This window comes from Argentina silus (genome assembly GCF_951799395.1).
Source record: "Argentina silus genome assembly, chromosome: 1".
Classification (NCBI taxonomy): Eukaryota; Metazoa; Chordata; class Actinopteri; order Argentiniformes; family Argentinidae; genus Argentina; species Argentina silus.
This window is the reverse complement of record NC_139655.1, coordinates 22,971,822-22,992,687: the sequence shown is the minus strand read 5'-3', so window position 1 is coordinate 22,992,687 and position 20,866 is coordinate 22,971,822. Positions and strand designations below refer to the sequence as shown.

Genomic DNA, 20,866 nt, shown 5'->3' with positions numbered 1-20,866 from the left:
GATTAAAGGGGCCGATGGGCACGGGGAGATAAGAGTGCAGCGCCCGGCCGAGCATGAGGACGACGTGTTTACAGGGGGAATTCCTCACATTCCTTGGCTGCAGCCACGCCACTCTGATCTCTACCTCCGCCCACTGATGGTCACCCCCTGTGCCAAGGGGGTCCCTGGGGAAGAGGGCCAACTCTCTGGCCAACTTGTACTGTATGTGACAACACATGTTTTTTTTAATCCCCTCTCATGTGAAATGGAATGAGCTTGGGGGTCTGGGAAGTAATTTTGCCATAGCAGTGTAAGCACATATCCTATACCCACATAAATGTTTTGTCTTGGAGGAAATAAAGGCTGGACTGAATGTGCCTTGCATCACTGTAGATAAGTTCTTGTTTGTCTGATCTTTCTCTCCACAAAACACAAAAACAAGATGTGGCATTAATGGTAACCTGCTTATGTCAAACTCTCAGATGATCCCCCCCCCCCTTCTTTCTAGAGAACCAGTAATTCCCAGTGGATTTCAGCAGGTTTAGAGGTTATTACAGAAAGCCAACAATCAAGCTTATAAGACTATTCAGCAAGACATGACAGTCAAGGGATATTCTGTCTAGTCTGTTTTTGCATTTTTTGGGGGAATGAAGTTCTGAGGCCATAGTGAAATATTTGAACCTTGCTTCAGATGGTGATTTCAATTTTATTCGTTTGTTTGTTTCTGTTGTCTCATTTCCATTTAAATGGATAACTCCTACCCTGAAATTAGTCTATGGACAAGAACAGGCTTCAATCAACACTTTGGATCTGTTTATCTGGGCACTGTCACTAACCACTAATTGATAGCGTTTGTAACCAAAAAATTGTTTTTATCATGTTGTGTTTGTGTACTGTTGTGGCCCTGTTTTTTGTTTCCATCACCTCAGTCAATACTTGAATTCTCTCTCCACCATGCCATTTACAGCAGTTCCTTGGGTATTTGCAGTTCTTTGGATGTTTGAGCAGGTTAGGCAGAAGAAGTCATTGTAATCCCCTCCCACCAATTGAATTTAATTGGTTACAGGTTAATGTCGGTGGGAGAGAGGCAGTAAGGGGTTAGATGTAAGGAGTGACCAGTGATTATGTTGGTTTTACTCATGGTTTTATTAATTTACTCATTTTACAATTTTAAGTCTTTTGCAAGTCTTAGCCTGTATCTTTGTGTGTATTTATTTATTTCACACGTCACAGCCCCTTCCACCGAGATTTAGCTACATTGGTGTGGCACAAATTCGGATGCCTAGGTGTTATGTTTATAAGCCAAGACTGAATACCAGTAGGCTGTTATGTTTGCAATAAATCTTCCTAACATTTGGGTTACGTTACTTTACAACAAGGAACATTTCGAAATCATGACTCACAATGACAGAGCAATTTGGCTACATATGGTGAATTAGTGTGGGAATTATATTTATTGTAATTTCCCCAATACAAAACGTCACTTTTCTGGTTTAGAAATGTTTATTTTTTGCATACGATTACTCAGTCATTATTATTGGAATAACTTATAGAATGTATTTCGTTGTAGGAATTGTCGATATGTTGTGTACAGTAGGCTATGATGTTGGAGCCTACTCTTTTGATGTATCTCCTGTGTGGAACGTTCTGTGGACAGACACGCATTAGTGCCATATTTGTGTCCCGTCTGGTAAAAGGGGGGTGTGGATGTTACACATACGCAGAAATCCTAAAAACTCTTCTGCATGAGGATACAAGCTTGTATCCTTCAGCGAGGCACCTCCTCGAGGAGGCAAGGACAGGGAGGAATCCACCTGTTTGACAATTAATACTCTCTTAAATATGGCGACCACTTATCATTTTCCGGTTCACGGAGGACATGAGGACAGAGGAGTCAAGGAGAGGACAGATTTTCTGACAATTGAGAAAGGGCTATAGAAAATGGACTGTAAATGTGCATGTTTGAACTTTTATGCCCAAATCATCTAAAATTCTCTGAAAAGACTCAAATCAGACTTAAATTAAGAAAGTTACTTAATTTAAATGACTTTCAGATGATTTGAGCATGTAATTTAGTGTCCATTGCTAGTGACTTGCTAACAATTAGCTGTTTTTTACAGTGCCCAGATAAACATAACCAAATTGTGGATTGAAGTCTGTCCTTGTCCATAGACTACTTTCAGGGTAAGGAACAAAATATGTGATTTATCTATCCCTCTATGTCAGTGAGATTGAGAGAGAATCTGTGACCATGTGACCACAATTTGAGTTCACTGGGTTATTTGGGTGCTTATATCAGCCATTCTAGGACACACAGCTAATCCCCTCAGGGATAAGGGGTTCACAAATCTCTGGTACTCTTTGTACAAAGAAGTCATAAGGTTGGGCTTAACACTAGACATTACTCCTCTAGATCTGAGTATTCTTTATTCAAGTTGTCTGCAATTTTCACCAGTTAAGTCTTTGTTTCTCAGTTGATGCATGTGCATGTTTTGCTCTGAAAGACTGCTTCTGAAAGACTGCTTCTGAAAGACTGCTTCTGAACCACCTGATTGCGTCCTCGAGAACTGATGAGCACTGATTACCCTTGACACCCTAATCAAGTTTGTGAGGTGTTTGTTTTGACAATGCTTCAAACTTTAGAAAGAAGGAAGTCTCTGTATCCATTATGGTACATTAAGAAATGTATGATACAGAAAGTACTGAAGCGGCACAGACTATGCAGTATGGTGTGTAGTCAATAAATGTGAAAAGTTAAACAGAGAGACATGAAAAGGCCCCTGGGGGCAAAGGAGGAGGCACAGCACTCTTGTGTTTAGGATCGATCAACACTTTTGTCTGTGGTGCAGATGAATATGACTAATAGGATTATGAGGAGGGCCTGGTTGGTGGAGAGGTGCAGGGGGCACACTCTACCTCTGCGCTTTTACCCAGGCCCAGCCCTCAGAGTCATGTGATGGAGCTAGGGGAACAATGCTGGCAGGTGTCAGTGTCCTGGTTATTGGGGCCACGGCTGGGCCGGAGGATTACTCAGACCCTCTAATGGCTGGCAGGTTGTGACCCCTGCTAACAAGGAACCAAATGACTGTCCTCACCTCACAGAGTGGCTCTGAAGATTAAATAGGTACTTGTCAGGGGGAAATGTTGCACTTTGTTTCCTGGGCAACTTCTTCGGGCAGACCTTTTTTTTTTATTTATCAGCCTGCAATTCTGTGGCAAATAGATGGAGGAGAACTTCCTGTTTCTTTGTCACTCTTTGAATATGTTGTTGCTTACACAGCTGTTGCCTGGCTTTTGCTTTGATTGAGAAACTTGGGTTTTTCAATGGGTAATTGTGTTCTTTTGCCCATTTTGGAACAGTACGCCTTTCTCATGGGTAAAGCTCAAACCATAGCTCATATTAGTCCATAGCCCAGGCTGATCAGAGCCAGACTAGAGATTAAACCCAGCACCATATGCTGAGGAGCCAGCTCAGGGGGACCACTGATTAGTGGGCTCCCATGTCACTATCGCCTGCTAATCACTTGGGGGGGTTGGGGTGATCGCCCCCCCCCTTTCCTAGACAGAGCCTCTCCCATCTCTACCCTGGAGGTCTACTTCCCCAAATCCCAGCTTTTCCACTCCAAACAACCCCCACCCCCCCTTCAGAATTCCCTCCCACCAACCAAGCTTTGGATTTTCTGTCGAATGCTATCCTTGAAACCCTGTTGTAACCGAAGGTTCCCTATACTCAAGCGATGCTAGCCTGACTTCGAGCACAGCACAGTCAATAAATGTAGCTAGTCATCTTCTCTTTTCATTAGGGTGAACTCTGATTTTTTGGTTCATAAAGCCTTCCCTTTCCATTGACAGTGAGTCTCTGCTGCATATGGCTCATTTCATGGCTACTCGATCATCTGATTGATTGGCTGAGCCAGGAGCGGCACGCGGCAGGCTGATGTTGGCTAGGCTATATACTGTACGTTTGGCTAGGAAGACGAACTCTTCAGCACAGGGTCATCTGTGGTAGATTAGAGTGTATATAAGGGAGGATGAAATGCTGAGAGGGAGATCTGACAGTCTGGCTGAGACAGAGAGGGGAGGAGAAAAGATGAAGGAATGAGGGTTTCAGAGGAGGCCCACGGTCTGATTTGTACTACAGGGCAGGAGAGGGAGGGGTTCCTGTTATGTGGGTATGGATGAATTGTTCTCATGTTTTTCCTCCCCAAGGTATCACTGTAAATGACATTTTACTCTAATCACTGAATTAGCCACCACTGGAAATACGTTGCTTTATTAAAATATGAAACTTTGTGCACTTGTCTTCGCCAATTAGAGAGTACATTGTATGGCTCTCTCTCTCTGTCTTTATGTCTCTCTCCCTCCCCCCCCCCCCTCTCTCTCTTTCTCTCTCTCTCCATCTCTCTCTTGCTCCGAGATCCCAAGTCCCTGGGGAGCTGTCTGGTAATCTGAGGCGGTATTAATATTGAATAAGATGGAGAGAGGCGTCAGCCCCACAAATTAATTTCCATATACAGGGCTGTTGATGATAATGAATAAAGCTTCAACAGAGTAGGGAAGAAAAAAACAGACACTGCAAAACAACACACTGGGATATTGCCTAGGGGTGTGTGTGTGTGTGTGGGGGGGGGGGGGGGGGGTTGTGTGTGTGTTGAGGGGTTAAAGAAGGCAGAGTAGTTGAGGTCTGTAAGCTACATCACCATGGAGACAGTGGCACGATTCAAGCAATCTTGAGAGGACACTGGAGTGGACACAGCTTGGAACAGCACAGACGGGACAGACCAAATACACTCTCCGCCTTCACAAAACCAGCATTACACAAACTGCTATCTAATTGGCTCACTGCTACAGAAAAGACCTGGGCGGCCCTTGGCTGTCAGTCTACTGAGTATACTGGAAATGGCTGCTTAGTAAGCTGTCCTTCACTCTCTCTGACTGCTGGCTTTGATGTTCTGGCTGGGGGCTCACACTTGAGTTATGGGTTGGTTTTGGACCTGGCCCCATCTCCCATATGTTCTATGTTTTCAGCCAGACTGCCTAAGCGTTCAGGCACCAGGATAGATGTTGCTCTGGATGACAGCTTGAGCCAAATGAAATCGCTCTTCTGTAGCCACTGGACAATCTTCCTTTTTTATCCAGGAAGAGAAGAGATGACTTGGCGTTTCAGGTTCGTCAGTAAGGTGTACATAAATCGGACAAAGTAGTTGCACTGCAGACTGTTTGTTGCCAGTAAAAACACTGCAGTTTGTTGCAGTATACTGTACGTCAGGCATGCTTTAGAGGCTATGATTTATTGTGTGTGTGCATGTGTGTTTGTTTGTGTGTCGACTTATGTGTTTATTTGTGTGTGAGTGTGTGTCAGGAAACAATTGTGCCTATGAGTCCTCTGTGTCAGCTTGCAATTGGATCTATGTTTGTGATGATGAGGGGTGATGCACCTCTTACTATTGGAATTATACCATCTTTCTCACTCCCTCCTTCCCTCACACACACAAACATAAACACACACACATACACAAACACACAGCTGTGTTGTGCGTGGTGCTGCAGTCATCTCCTCGGGAAACTGTCACCACAGCAACTCTTAAAATAATGTCAGTGTGGCTTGGCTCACTCCTGCACCTTCCCCTGGGCACTCACTCGATTTTTCACTCCTTTGCTAATAATAGATCCTGCTGATCATCCTGCCTCATTGTCCCACACACAACACCTCGCTGGAGAGGGTGATAAAAGAAAGAGAGAGGGGGATAGCGAAATAGACACCTGCAAGTTCTCTCTCTCGTCTGCTGTAAGCCTCTCCCCCAGGCAAAGCGTTTGACATTTAACTACCACAGCCATAAACAGGCCACTGGAATGCCATTGACATTCATTTTGTCTGGCAGAGTCTCTAGCTGGGTGCATTTTATTTCTGTACCCTACTCAACCATGATCCATCAGAGCTCAGGACACTCTCTAGTGCACACAATTCATGCCTCTTGAGTGTTTTTTACCCTATATAACTCACCAACAAAAGGTTGTCCTCCCACAATATTAGGTTTTTGAGTATTTGATGAAGGTCAGTGGACATTAGGTTTTCAACTAAACTTTTGCTGATACAATCATCATTTGTTCATCACATGTTCTTTCCACCAACACATTTGTCTATGAAGTAGTGAGAATAATAGTTTTGCCACCTCATCAAAAGACTAAGGAGGATAGCAGCAGCACAAATCACCTATAAGATGATTTGCAGCTCCTCTACCAAGCTCCATTTCCAGCCTACCGTTCCACCGTTCTCAGCCTTCATCTATATTAATAAACAGTGCTGACTGTGCGTGTGTGATCACTCATGTTGTTCTCTAGACGCCGATCCTCTTGTCCACGCTGCCAACCACACAGGGTTCCCACTCCCTCCTCCGCTGTTTACCTATTAATTTATTCGCAGATGAGTGATAGCAGAGGCCAACCACAGTGCTCCATCTTCTGGTAATTAAACGTCTGTTGGTCGTTTTTTCACCTGGAAAGTGTTCCAAACACACACAGACACACAGACACACACACACACACACACACACAGACACACACACACCCTTCTATGGCTTGTCGGTGGCGATGTCTGTCCCGAGCGACCAGGCTAGCGTTTGGTAATTAGTGTGTTGAGTGGTTGCGTTGATTGCTTCATTATTTCTCAGATAAGCGTCTGAGTCTTTTGATTGATGTTGTGGGTTTTGACAGTAATCCATGCTAATGTCCCTTATTGATGACACAGCGCATGTTAGAACAGGGGCTCTGGCTCACACCTATGAGTGGAGTGTTATTTACTGGTACAAAGGCCTTCAGAGGAGCCTTCAGCTTGTCTCACTTTGATGATGAAGGTACCAACAGGTTTGCTTACTCTTTATCTGAATGCAATTAGCAGGCAACTCCAAGAGCTTTGGCATAATTACTCTCCAGTCTTGATGATAACATCAACATTAAAGCATGAATCCCATTATGACAGAGTATGATTCATAGAGAGGAGTCTTGGAGGCATGAAAGGGAGGGTTTGAAGGGTACATTATCATGGCTCCTATCCCCAGGGGGTCTCTTGTTTACTTTAAAGGCTTGTTTCCCCATGCCAGTTAAACTACATTTTGTAAACCCCTTAACTTTCAAATCCGAGTTTCCATGATGGCAGAGATTTCAAGGTGTTCTCATCATTGTACATTTCAAAGAGACGTGCTCATGGAATTAATGAACGGTAAACAAGCATAAGCTGCAAATAAAACCCTAAACAGCATGGAGTCATGTTCACTTTAACATGACCAGGCTTGAGAGACAATAAGGATGAGATACCATCTAATATAATTTAAAGGAAGGGTAATTCTCTCTTCAAACCCAGCCAAGTCATTCCATCTGATGTGCTGTAGAGGGTGTAATGCATTTGTTAAGCATCTTACACTATAACAGCATACCATGCCAGAAGCTTTGTGTCGCCTCAAATACTGACAGTCAGGTGAGGACACAGTGACTACTGAGCATCCCCAGTGTCTGATAGAGAAACTCCTGTTCGTTGTCATTCCATGATTCCATATTGGGGGTCCAGTTTGGGATTTATTGCTTTTCCTATTATCATATCCCACCCTGGAGCTGTTCACTTGGGGGTTGGTTAAGGCTCCTAATAATAACTCTGAACCTGACCCATCCAACACCTCAACTACTGGACTCCAGAACCACTTCTCCAATAACAAACCTGTCTAATCAAAGTCTCCACGCCATGTCCTCATATCTCCTCTCAGGGCCAAGTAAACACTGCCCTACCATCCCCACAGGGAGCGGCTCAAACTCCATTACGGCTCTTGCTGAGCCTCCCACGACTTCCTTTTTCATCAAGTCGTACACTGAGGGTACAAAATGCCAATGCTTTAATCATGGCTCTCCTTCAGCCGCCGTAGGGAAGGTCACTGCTGGCACCCAGGGCAGGCAGTGGATAAGGGGGGATAGAAGACTCATGGGTCAGTCAGTGCTAGGGAATTAGTCCCAGCATGTGTCAATCACAGACACCACTCATAGTCCAATAAAGACACTCCAGTAGCTGTGTGTGAGGACTCTCAGGGTAAAGATATAGGTTTATTGCAGCAATGGGTTGTATACAGAATGGAGCACCCAGTAGGCAGACATTTATACTGCGTGTGTAAGGAGTTCTTAGGTTCTTTGTGCAATCATCTCATGTTGTCATACAGTACATCAACAGTCTAGCATCTGCCTCTGGCGGTCACTCTTAATCATGGAGTAATTAACCAAGCTAATGGGGTGTTGGGTGTTTGGATGTTTGTGCACATGTTTTGAAGTGTGTGTGCTCCCTAGTGTATGTGTGAGTGAACCCTTGCATATGTTTGTGTGTGTGTGTGTGTGTGTGTGTGTGTGTGTGTGTGTGTGTGTGTGTGTGTGTGTGTGTGTGTGTGTGTGTGTGTGTGTGTGTTTGTGTGTGCACAGCCAGACACGCTTCCAGGGCCAGCCGCTTCCTTGGAGTTAATCCGTCTCACAAATTGGGGGGGATTGAGTGGAGGAGGAGGGGGAAAAGAGAACAATACACCATCTCTCCCTCTATGTCTCTCTCCCTCTCTCTCTCTCTCTCTCTGTCTCCTGACACGTGGTTGTTCCTGGCGGGAATTCTGTAGACCTGGGACGCTTTCCACGGATGTTGGTTCTCTCCCGCTCGTCTCTGCTCTCTGCTTCGGCACTCAAGGAAACTGCTACAATACTCTCCCCACAAAACATCCTTCCTCACTACCCTGCGTTCCTGCCATTGTCACTCTGACCAGGCTCTGCGTCAAGAGGTAAAATTAGCCATGTGTGTAGAGCATGGAACTTCCTGGACTTATCGTTCCTGCATTTTCTGAGGTATTTGAGGTGTGTGTGTGTGTGTGTGTGTGTGTGTGTGTGTGTGTGTGTGTGTGTGTGTGTGTTTGTGTGTGTGAGTAAAATAGGCAGGCTTTAAAGAGAGGGAGGAAGAGGGTAGAGACACATTGAAAAGTAGTTATTTCCCTTGCAATGCAGGTTCTTTTGTGTTGCGTATACAGCTACCTCATGGAAATTCCATTACTTTCCACAGGGTTGTTCTCTGTCCTGTACCGGACATAGCATTGGAGTGGGTCATAGATTCAGACAAAGAGAGAGAATGATCAGACATCTGCCCAGGATGCCTGAATACCACAATTTGTCATCATAGTTGTTTCTACATCCCATCTTAGATACCATGTTATTTGCTCACTCTGAATTATTACTATACCATTGTCAGGGTAACACAAGAGAATTTCACTCCCTGCTTAGTCATTTATTTGTGTAGACTATTTGTGTGTATGTAGCCTAGGTACCACTCCTGATGCTATGCTTGTGAAATAGATCAATTAGTCTACGAGACATGAGACTGGTGGTGAGAGATCACACCCTCTGCAGTAATGAGTGGATGAGCCACAGCTTCAGACAACACACACTCTGTAAAAACCCACAGAGCACAGGCCATGACATGAGTCAGACAAAACCCCTTCAGCATGGTAAAATGAACATAGCGACCCACCTTGTTAAATCTGTTGGATTAAACTGTGTGTGTGTGTGTGGGTGTGCGTGTGCGTGTGCGTGTGCCTGTGCCTGTGCCTGTGCCTGTGCCTGTGCCTGTGCCTGTGCCTGTGCCTGTGCCTGTGCCTGTGCCTGTGCCTGTGCCTGTGCCTGTGCGCTTATACACTGTGTGTTGTTATGACAATTCTACTGGTGGCTATTATAGACTCTTTATAGAGAAATACAAACTGTCCTCAAGGCTGGGTGGATCATGCTTCAGTTGTACGCCTGCAGGGTACATCTCCTTATTTCTGATATTACACCATTACATTATTAATTTCTCAGGCAGAACCCTCAAGGCAACTAAAATTGCTTTTATGTTAATGCATGATCCTACATTATATAACATGAATCATTTAGACAAGCAGCTGGATACAACTTGCTGTGTGTCCCTCGTAAACTTATAAACTTGAGCCCCTTATTCACGACTATCCTGCACTGTCCTCTACACAAATGACTCACCACTCCTTCTATGATGAGTAATGGGACATGGGGGACATCATACAACTGACATGGCAGTAACCTTCCTATGCCTCAGACAGGTGCTGTTTATCAATGGGGACCTCTAAAAACATCACATTGACAAACACCTTGACAAATCCTCCCGGTCTATTAGATAGACCCAGCAGTGGCACTGTCACTTGGAGATGCATCTGATTCTCCACTGTGTCTCTGGGGCTAAAAATATCTTTGTGTTTGGTCGTTCCACCAATCACAGTAGAGGCCAGGCTGGACAGTGAGGTCTCATTGGAGGAGACACCGTCTCTTCCGTGGCGCCCGCTAGTCGTTAATCGATGTCCCCACAGCGTGAGGAAACAGTGAGAGCTGAATCTCAAGCAGTGTCTGAATATAAGAGTTTCATGGCAGAATCCCCCAAAGTCAGTTGGGAGTTCCATTGCCTTCATAGCTGAATTATTTATTCATGCAGTGACTTGAACTTTTGTAATTTTTTCTAAATAACAGACCAGAGGATGAGTCATTCCCTATTAATAGTAATGTTAGTAACATTAGTTATTTTCGGTCACGGCTTTTCACTGTCCTGCGCCCCGCTGGTGGAACGAGCTTCCCACTGCTGTCAGGACTGCAGAGTCACTACCTATCTTCCACCGTAGACTGAATACCCATCTCGTCAGGCTACATCTTGACTGTCCCTCCTAAAGACTTGTTCATCCCCACTACCCCCCTGTACAGTAAATAAAAAAATAAAAAAATAATTCTTCCTTCTTCTGTATAGATAGATGATTCATTTACTTAGACAAATGTACTTGTAAGTCGCTTTGGAAAAAGGCATCTGCTAAATGTCTAAAATGTAAACGTAAAATGTAGTTAATTATTCGGTCACTGTGTCTGTCTGCTTTAGAGAGCGTTTCAAGAGTTCTCTCACGATTCTACTTGATACACTGTAGTAGTACATTCTTAACTCATTCTCCAGTATGCTGCATTGAGATTAGTTCACGACTATGAGCACAGTAAAGGAGTTCATAGCCTCCCTCATGCTTTGTTGTGTGGACCTTCAGTCATGCATTGAAAGATTAGTTTGCTTCCCCAGCTGTGCTAGGTAGCTAACTTTTTCTCAGAATCTGCCAGCCAGTCCTGACAGACAGTGTGACCGACAGGTCGGCCATCACTCGTGGGAGGCAGCGAGGAGTGACAGGTGTCAGGCCCGCCGCACATTGACTGTCACATCGAGGACACACATGTCACAGGCTTTACAGGAACTCTGACTCTGTGCCAACATCCCTCACATACATGAACACACACACACACATACGCATGCACACACACACACACACACACACACACACACACACACTCATAGCTATCAGGAATCCACACACATAGCTATCAGAATATCACTGTCAAACATCCTACAGAGGTCACCGGAAGTTCAAGAGCCTGACCAGAGGGGGACTTTTACTGTACATCATTGGTTTACATTACATATTCAAATATCCTATTCGATAGTCGGGCCACAATTTTGTAAACAGAATCCATTTTTTAAACAGAATGTTATTATTACGTCATACGTAATCTGAGTGTTGCGGAAGGCACAGCAGCGACATGAAGAGCTTGTCAAAAGGTTACATATTATGCTCTTTACCAAGCAGCTTTTCTTGGGGAGCATTTCAGATGTTGTAATAAATACTTCTGAAAAGTCCTAAACATCATATGATTCCTATAGCCAAACATAGCCAAGCTAACCCACAGGGGTCAATCCTCCCACGGCCGCCAGGGATGGTGGGTTGTTGGCATCATCGGGGAATGGGAAGGATATCTCCAACAATATGTGGATGTCAGTGACAACAGAGAGGGATATTTAATAATGTATGTAATATGCTTTTAATTATGACACCTATCCATGTCAGTGTTTGTTTGTTAGAGCTCAAGTCAACAGGAACTTAGAACTAGAAGTTCAACCTTCTCTGGTGAAGCAAAATGAGTGAAGGGGGGCCGGGAGCAGCCATAGGGATGAACGTAGATGTGGTAGGGTTATAAAGGAGTGAACACCAATGGGAGATGGGAGATGAAGGAATGATAGAGAGGAGCTTGGGCGGACACCAATGCTACAACATCAAGCCCTGTTTGAGCCCATGAGATCACAGCAGAGAGTTATCACAACCTCCTCCACTCATGAACATCCACCACCCCACCACCACCCATCCACCTTCCCCTCCCCCTGCCCCCTTACAGCAAAATCTAAGTTCCCATTAAAGCTCCAATACCAACTATAGTAGTACCCCTCCATACTCTGACTGTTCAAAACCCAAACGCAGTCAACCAGCTGATGCATACTGGTCAAACAAGACCTACTGAACCTGTTGACAGAGGGGCTCAAAGTGGCAATCAAGCAGCTTTCACAGGCGAGTACCCCTCAGTGTGAGTACCCCTCAGTGTGAGTTGACATCTTGGACAGTCATTGGATCACGGTAAATGGCTACATGTTTGCTCGTTGTCTGGTACTAAGGTCTCATTGAGTGCCCGGTCCAATAATCAATCTGCTCATGCAGGAGGGGCTGACTTGACATGTCTGTCTGTCTGGCAGGTCCAGCCACACTGTGAACTGTAACGATTAGAAGACCCCATGGAAGCTTGCATCAAAGCTTTGATAAAACATTTGCTTTATGAGTCTAAAATTGTACTGTAGATAGATAGATAGGAAAAGAGAAAACAGTGTTTATTTTAATACAAAATGAAATGGATTGAATGATAGACACAATAGGCTTCTTCACCTTCATGACAGTAAAAAGACTAAGACCTTGCAATAAGAACAGCACATTCTCCTAGAGGGATGCCTCCACATCCTTCAGGCAGCTTTACAAACAGTATTATTCAGCATGTGTATGTTTTCATCGTGACCAAAGCAGACTATCTTTTACTGATGTTGTTTATTTTCAATATGCCTCAATCTACACCCCATGGGAGCCTGTTTGATAAAAAAGCCTCCCTTGCGTGATCAAAGATGAATATTAATAAATCAGAGGCTGTATGGTGTCGGCGCAGGGGGGGCAGGAGAAAACCCACTGCTATTCACACGGGGATGACGAAGACACTTGTCTGTGTGTGTGTGTGTGTGTGTGTGTGTGTGTGTGTGTGTGTGTGTGTGTGTGTGTGTGTGTGTGTGTGTGTGTGTGTGTGTGTGTGTTTGGCGCATAGATGCTAATAGCATGGTAATAGCTAGTACCCAGACCCTCTTGTCTTTTCATGTTGTAATTCTGACCGTTGCAGAACTCAATAACTTTCACACTCACTCTTCTCTTCACCTGTCTTGTGTATACTCAGTAGTAGATTAGCCTAATTATATTTAAACGCTCTAAGTCAGTCGTCATAGCCTTCAGGACACCTTACATTCCGGGGACAGGTGCACTAGCGTCACCGTGTCACTGTGTAAAGTATGCTGTCAACTTAAAAGGCCCCTCTCTCCGGTTTTGGTTGGTATTATTTCCTTAGCGGTTTTGACAGGCTTAGCGGGACACGTTATGTTGCTTGCTGCTTCGCATTACTGTTGATCATGAGCTGCATGCAGCACAACACAGCAGCCAGTCAATCACTGGAGAGTCACACAAGGACACATACGAGGAGAGAGAGAGAGAGAGAGGGAGAGAGAGAGGGAGAGAGAGAGTCTTGATATTTACGACTCAGACAGCGGCAAAGATGGGCTGCATCCCAATCTCTGTCTTTTTACTGCCTGACTCAATGACTCCACAGGAACACTAGGCATTTGTGTGTACAGGTTTTCCCTTTTATCAGGAGTCTCACTGAAAAAAAGGTTTATTTTTGACTAGATTGAAGACTAGCGTGTGTGTGTGTGTGTCTGTGTGTGTGTGTCTGTGTGTCTGTGTCTGTGTGTCTGTGTGTGTACATGAATGCATGCGTGTGTTTCTGTGAACACGTGTCTAGCAGCAATAATAATAACCGTGTATCACCTGGAGGGAGGGTCTCAAGCTGTCTCTCAGCCAGTCAGATGCATGAACTATATTGTATAGCCTGATATTGCTGTTGACAGTGTGCCTGTCAGCAGCAAGTCATTCTGACTGTTCGTTATTCTATGGCAGTCTGTGATCCGTTATTCACTCACTCAGTCAGAGAATGTACTTCTTATGTAACTCTGTCTCCCATGGGGCCCGTAACCTGTCTCAGCCCTTTGTCCCCATGTGTCACCCACTGTTCCAGGGTGTGTTACAGTCTAGAACCTGTGTCACTCAGCACAGCCCTCCACTAATCACATCTATTATTGACTCCATGACAAAGAGTCTCTGCCCTTTTCCTACCCTTTCTTACTGAACAGGATTCAGCACAGGGGAGGAGGAGCATTTAGAGTGAGACATCTCACACATCCCACACTATGACTGTCAGCGTCATACCCCAACCCTGGAGCTAACCTGCTGCCTGTAATCTTATTACTCAGGTCAGCATGAATCATCTTAGCCTCTGAACTATTTGAAGTTGGTGGCTGTGCTCTGTAGCCTCAACAGAGATAGACAGACGTGTCCACGCTGGCATGAACACACACACACACACACACACACACACACACACACACACACACACACACACACACATACACACCCACACACACCGCAAGGACCTTGGCCACAGTTGAACTGATTAATGGGCATCCAATGAGAGGGCAGGCTGGGGTGAGTAACAGAGAGACAGGAGGTGTTGTTCTACACCGCCTCTCTTACCTTTCACTTTGGATTGTACTTGGAGTGGAGGCACTCCAGTAAATGAGTAAGAGACTCATTCACGTTATGATGAGTGTGTATCTGTGTGTGTGTGTGTGTGTGTGTGTGTGTGTGTGTGTGTGTGTGTGTGTCTTTGTGTTTGTGTGTTGGTGTGTGTGTGTGTCTGAGTGTGTGAACATGAGAGCTGAGCTGTCCAAACCAGCCTGAGGAGCCCACCCACACGCAATACCCCAGTGACGCACAACACACACACAAACAGGTGCCCACTCACTTGTTATGCTGCTACACTATGCTCCTCCTATGTCACTCCTACACAAATGACTATTGGCAGGTGTGTCATTCCTAACACTACACTGCTCTGCTTTTCATTACGGATGTTAACCCAGGGCCTCTAAGCTGGGGAGACAAATATAAACTGACAGCCATGCATATGTATTTGATGATGCTGCTTGGTATTGCACTTGTCTATTTGTGATAAACGTTAATACATACCAACCCACGCATGTAGAATGTGTGTACATATGTTAGACTCCCCCATGGTTATGTAACAGCCTTGGGTCTCTCAACGAGGATGATAGGAACTGATGATGTGTCCCCCGCCTCCCGCCACGGCGGGGTGAACGGCATTCTGGGTGTTTTAATGTCCTTTTAATGGCCTGGAGTGTTAGCTGTGCAGTTGGGGGGAGGGGGGGGGGGGTTGGCAGGGAGAGGGGCGAGGGAGAGGGGGGAGGCAGCAATGGGCGCTGATTGATGACCTGTGCAAACAGCACCAGCCTGCATGACACAGCACCTTGCAGCAGCAACTCATCCTGCCGCAGGGGGCCATGGCCGACACAGCTCGCTCACAGCACAGTGACTCAGCAACATCATGGCGGACTGACGTATGGCAGCAGTAGACAATTGGCTTTGTTGAGAGGATTATTGGGCCCAGGGAAAAGCTGACCCTTTTTTCTATGTATAGAGTACCTAGCTAACTGTAACCTGCTGGTATTTTGTCTGCGCCCATTATCCTAGCCGATCAATACCGTAAACATTCAATTGCTTTGTCTAGTTGGCTGTTCAGGTAGCCAATTAAGTTATCAAAGCACTCCAGGGTCACCATTAGGGCTCGCTGTGTTTGAGTCATCAGCCTAAACTGTTTTGTTTTCTTTCTCTCATGGTGAAGAAGTGTTGTTTGTTTCATAATGTAATTGTTCATTGTAATCAGCCTTGTGTTTTGCCCAGTGGACTGTGTGGGTCTTATGTGAATTCCTGTTAAAGCCCTGCTGCCCTTGGTCAGTGAGGTCACGAAAGGGCCATGGAGGGGGAGAGGGAAGGAGGGAGGGCGGGGGGTACAGCCCCTGAGACACCACCAGTACCCAGTACTGAGACACAGCCAGACTGGGGCCCGATGAACAACAGCTCAGGAAGCACATGGACAGAATGGGACCCAAAGCGTGAGGCTCTGTCGTTATCAGGAACTGTTTGCTGATCCCCATCAAAGGGGAGAATCATCAAAGGGAAGAGGCCATGAGGCCGTCCTGCCCTGGCTCTCGGGTGTTCCTCTGGAGCACACTGGGAGAGTAGGGCGAGAGGAGATAGGCATTATCATAGAGCTGCTATCACATCAAGCCAATGAGACTCATATGGATCCTGTCTCTGATTTAGCTTTGTCATTGTTCATCCAATATGGCTGCCATGATTACCATATTTGGGCATGCTTGCATATCCATCCACATGAGTGATAGTGATATTAAATGCCCTAATGAATTGGAAAAGTTTTACTTTGCCAAGTTACTCCACCAATATAGATTTCATATTGTGGCATTCATAGCAGAGACCGTATTTTATGGGATATGAAAGATTTAAATGCGTGTTCTGTCAGACGTTATTACCGCAGTAACTCTTATTCTCAGTAATGCTGATAGAACGCTGATGCACTAAAAGGCAATGTTACAACTCATACTCCTTTTTCAGATTTGTTTTTGTAATACTATTTTCCCATCAGATTTCACTCCATAAATCTGTGTAATGAATGCAGAGGCACAACGCCTCTAATTTTACCTCAGTATTTACCTCGGCCCCTACTCTGCCAGACAGCTGCAGTGTGACCAGCTGGAACGGGGCGGTAATACACCAAACTGTGAGAATGTTGTATCAAATTCGAGTGAGAAAATAGATCAGCTGGCATAACTGTTTCTGATTAGGGGGTTAGTTACCTGTGGGTTGGTGTGAGAGCAGAACAGGCTACAGCCCCCTCACACCCTTCCTTCTTCTTCTGCAGCTTCTCAAGGCGCAGAGCCAAAGCTTGGACCCCTACGGTAGAATACAGGGAAGTCCAAAATTAAAAGCATTGTTATCGTTGCGACTGGTGCCCACAGGGAGATGGGACTGATAGGTTTATTTCATTACGCCGTCTTGGGTGACCTTGGCTTTGCCTGGAAGCTTCAACTCTGTGCTCCCCACCTGCCTCCAGACATACTATTCATAGCTGCAGTCAAGTCGTAGCTAATGGCATTTGGGGACCAAAGGCTGTCAACAACATGATCACAAACACAAAGACCGTTCTATAGGAGAATGGGTTTACTAAAAAAATTGTTTCTAGCATTTATATTCTCAGAGTCACAATGTTGAGTGCTTTATTTACTTATTCCGTTTTTTTTGGTGTGTTTTTTCTACCCCCACAGTTGTCCTCGCAAGGAGATTTGAATATAATGTACTATTAGGGTTACCATGGAGATGGCCACGGTCTCTGCGAGCGTCAGTTGCCATGCAGCAGTTGGTTATTCACCAGTAAAAAGGCTGGAATGCCATTGTGTTGTGGAGCGCTAAGCTGAAATTACAGTCAAATCAAAAGATGAAGGGTTTGTGTTGTTTTGTGAATTGTTTACCATGCTTAATATTAGTATATGCCCATGCATGTCTTATGGAAGTGTGTCTTGAATCAAGAAATAGTTGATAACAGCTACACCTACAATAGACCTAGTTTAAACTGAGTATATCATGGCCTATCCCGACCCTGGATTCCTAGGACTATTGACCTGCCACTATACACTACCTATGTATTCAGTCATAAAGAACTGGACACCTTGAATAGAGACAGCTATTTCAAACAGCTACTCTTACATAAGACCCAGTCAAAACCTCTGACTAAAGCATTGTCCTATAGCCTGGCCCTGGAGACAGGAGTCCTAGTCGGGACCATGACTAGGCCTGCCACTGTACATTATCTCTCTGTTCCATGCTGAACTCTGTGATCCAGTTGCCCTGTGAGCAGACTGAGCAGCCTCATGCTCTCCTGTGATCTGTTTAAAGCAGCAGCCTCTCCACTGTCTCTCTCTCTCTCTCTCTCTCTCTCTCTCTCTCTCTCTCTGTGGAGACTGAGTCACACACACACATACACACACGCGCACACACACACACACACACACACACACACACCTGCAAAGTCTGCTTCATGATAACAGGTGGAAATTAATCACCCTCCCTCCCCCCTCCTCCCCCTCCTCCCTCTCCTTCCCCTCCTTCGCCTCACATGCCCAGTGCCCAAGCATCTCTGAGCCCTGCTGGTGCGGTACAGGTTGATGATGTGTAATCACCGTGGAGAGGCTCAGCTGTAACTCCTCCTCACACCACACACCATTGAGCTCATTAGACCATGAGCATGATGCTACAGCATACAGCAGACAGGGTGAGAGATATAGAGAGAGGGGGGTGAGGGGGAGATAGAGAAAGAGTTGGTGGGGAGAGAGTGAGAAAGATGAGAGAGGGGAGAGAGAGAGAGAGAGAATGTCCTGAAAAGCAGACTCCTGTGGTTGGCCCGTCTTTTGTTTTGAAGAGGAGTGTAGGCAACTGGCAATGCATTTCATCCAGTCTTTCATGATAGGGATTCTTTAAGGTATAATGTGTTATGAAAGAATCAACGCACTGTGCTCTTGTGGTTTTGCTGTCTGTCCGTCTCCCACTCATTTCCTCACCAAGAAACACAAGTTGCCCTCACAACCAGACCCCTCATCCTAGGGGGTACAAATCCAATTTCACATCTCACACTCTCACCAGATTATTTATGCAGTGGGGATAGAGCTCAGGTGTGTGTGTGTGTGTGTGTGTGTGTGTGTGTGTGTGTGTGTGTGTGTGTGTGTGTGTGTGTGTGTGTGTGTGTGTGTGTGTGTGTGTGTGTGTGTACAGTATTCCCACAAGGCAAGACAACAAAGGGAAGCACAATCACACACACACAAACACGCATGCACGTACGCACGCACCCATGCACGTACGTACGTACGTACGCACGCACGCATGCACGCACACACACAAACACACACACACCAGAGGTAAATGGAAAATGTGTGTGTGGAAATCCATTTAACCTGGTGCTATCACTCCTCTCACTCCCTTGGAGTTGGTTATATACATGAGTGCTAGCTACCTTAGAACAGGGATGATCCTGATCAATCTTTAATGGAGTTGGTTATATACATGGGTGCTAGCTACCTTAGAACAGGGATGATCCTGATCAATCTTTAATGCACCATAATTAGGTTTGCTGACCAGCTCAGGCAGTGCAGTGTCAGAGCTAGATTCCTTGGCTAGCAAGTGCTCTGTACTGTATATGTATTTGTTTATCGTACCCAACCCTGATCTCATTTTCTTCTCATGGTGGATTAGCGTCAGTCATGATGAATATTTATTTTGTTCTCTCCTATAGAGAACCATGAGCACTGTGGAGGAGGAGCCGGACCACATGATACCATGAAGAGAAGCCTGCAGGTCCTGCGCCGCCAGCTGCTGAGTGAGTGGAACTGGGTTTTCTCATTCATGACTGAGCCAAATGATGGGCGACATACACTGATTAAACACCCATAAGCTCACATAACACATTACACATACAGTCACTATCAGTTACGATGACAAAACAGCATAGCTCAGCAAGCTACAGTAAGAGCATGTGTACTGGAGGTGATTTGGAATCATGCTCTTGTGAGGAGGTAGCCCTGCCTGAGACATGTAAAGGTAAATGTCACACTCAGACCTTGAGGATGTCCGTCTGGCCTAATGGTAGACACCTTGGGTCTTTGACATGGGAGATCCGGGTTTGAATCCTGCCCATTACATAGCCAAACTCATTTTACACATCACTACAGCCAACAAACAGTACTAACTAGAGACCAAGCAAATAATGCACTGCAAAAGTGATAGCAAAGTGATTAACTGAGAGCACAGTTGATAACAGTCACAAGAAAAAACAGACACACAGTCAAAACACAGTCTAAGCTGACTAAAGGTAGAGTGTGCAGTGTGTAGCAGTATCCATCCCTTTTGGACCTCAGTACTCTATGATACCCATTATCATAGAGTCTAGAAAGGCTGTTTTACATTCTAAACATATTATCCAGGGGGCCAGGAGAGTGGTGGTAGGAGCCTTTGGCAGGTGTCCAGAGCAGAATGTCAGATGAATATGGAACATGGGGGGGTCTGGATGAGTGCCGTCAACCAGGCCCCGTAGGCTGTTAGTGAGACAGGGATTCTCATCTCTATCCCGCACCCTGAACTCAAGAACACACAGCAAGGTTAAAGGCTGGACTAACTCAATCACAAAGCAGTGATGAAGCTGGAGTTGACTGCTTATGAGTCTATCTGTAAAGGATGTAAGGGAGAGTGAGTGAGTTCTAATGCGTTGCTTTGGTCTCCAGTGGGACTGTGTTGGGAAGACAGTGTAGGCTACTATAAGACTGCTAAGACAGGGCAACACTCTCACAGGGATACAAGTAATTCTGGGGGCTCATAAATGTAAGATAGTAAATGTACTATATTCATTTTGACACTTTGAGTTCTCATCATCGCCACAGTTGTGTCTTTTTGTGTTGGAACAGTGTGAAGCCTCCTTTGGAGGATTTTTCCTGTCAAACTCAACTTTGAAGGGAGAGGCTCCATTTTCCACTTAGATTTTTGCTGTTTGAGTCGCAGCTGTGTCCTGCTGCCTGCTGCCTCTCTCCCCAGGCCCTTCACAACTCCTCGAGGTTACCTTGTTCCTTGTCTAGACTCTAAGTCCCACCTGAGATCCCTGGACTGCCCATCAGCAGAATATAAAAATATATTTCTCATTTCTCTCTCTCTCTCTCTGGTTCCACAGAGGCCCGACAGTCTGC

At 45.4% G+C, this 20,866-nt stretch overlaps 1 protein-coding gene across 1 annotated transcript in view; it reads left to right on the top strand.

Annotated features, from left to right (window-relative positions):
* The window catches only part of tmem108 (transmembrane protein 108), a 45,902-nt gene that overhangs the window by 3,192 nt on the left and 21,844 nt on the right, over positions 1-20,866 (top strand). Inside the window, exon 2 of the mRNA XM_083680865.1 lies at positions 19,426-19,509. Within this exon, the coding sequence (XP_083536991.1) occupies positions 19,470-19,509 (40 nt within the window). The 5' untranslated portion in view covers positions 19,426-19,469. The remainder of the gene's footprint in view (positions 1-19,425; positions 19,510-20,866) is intronic.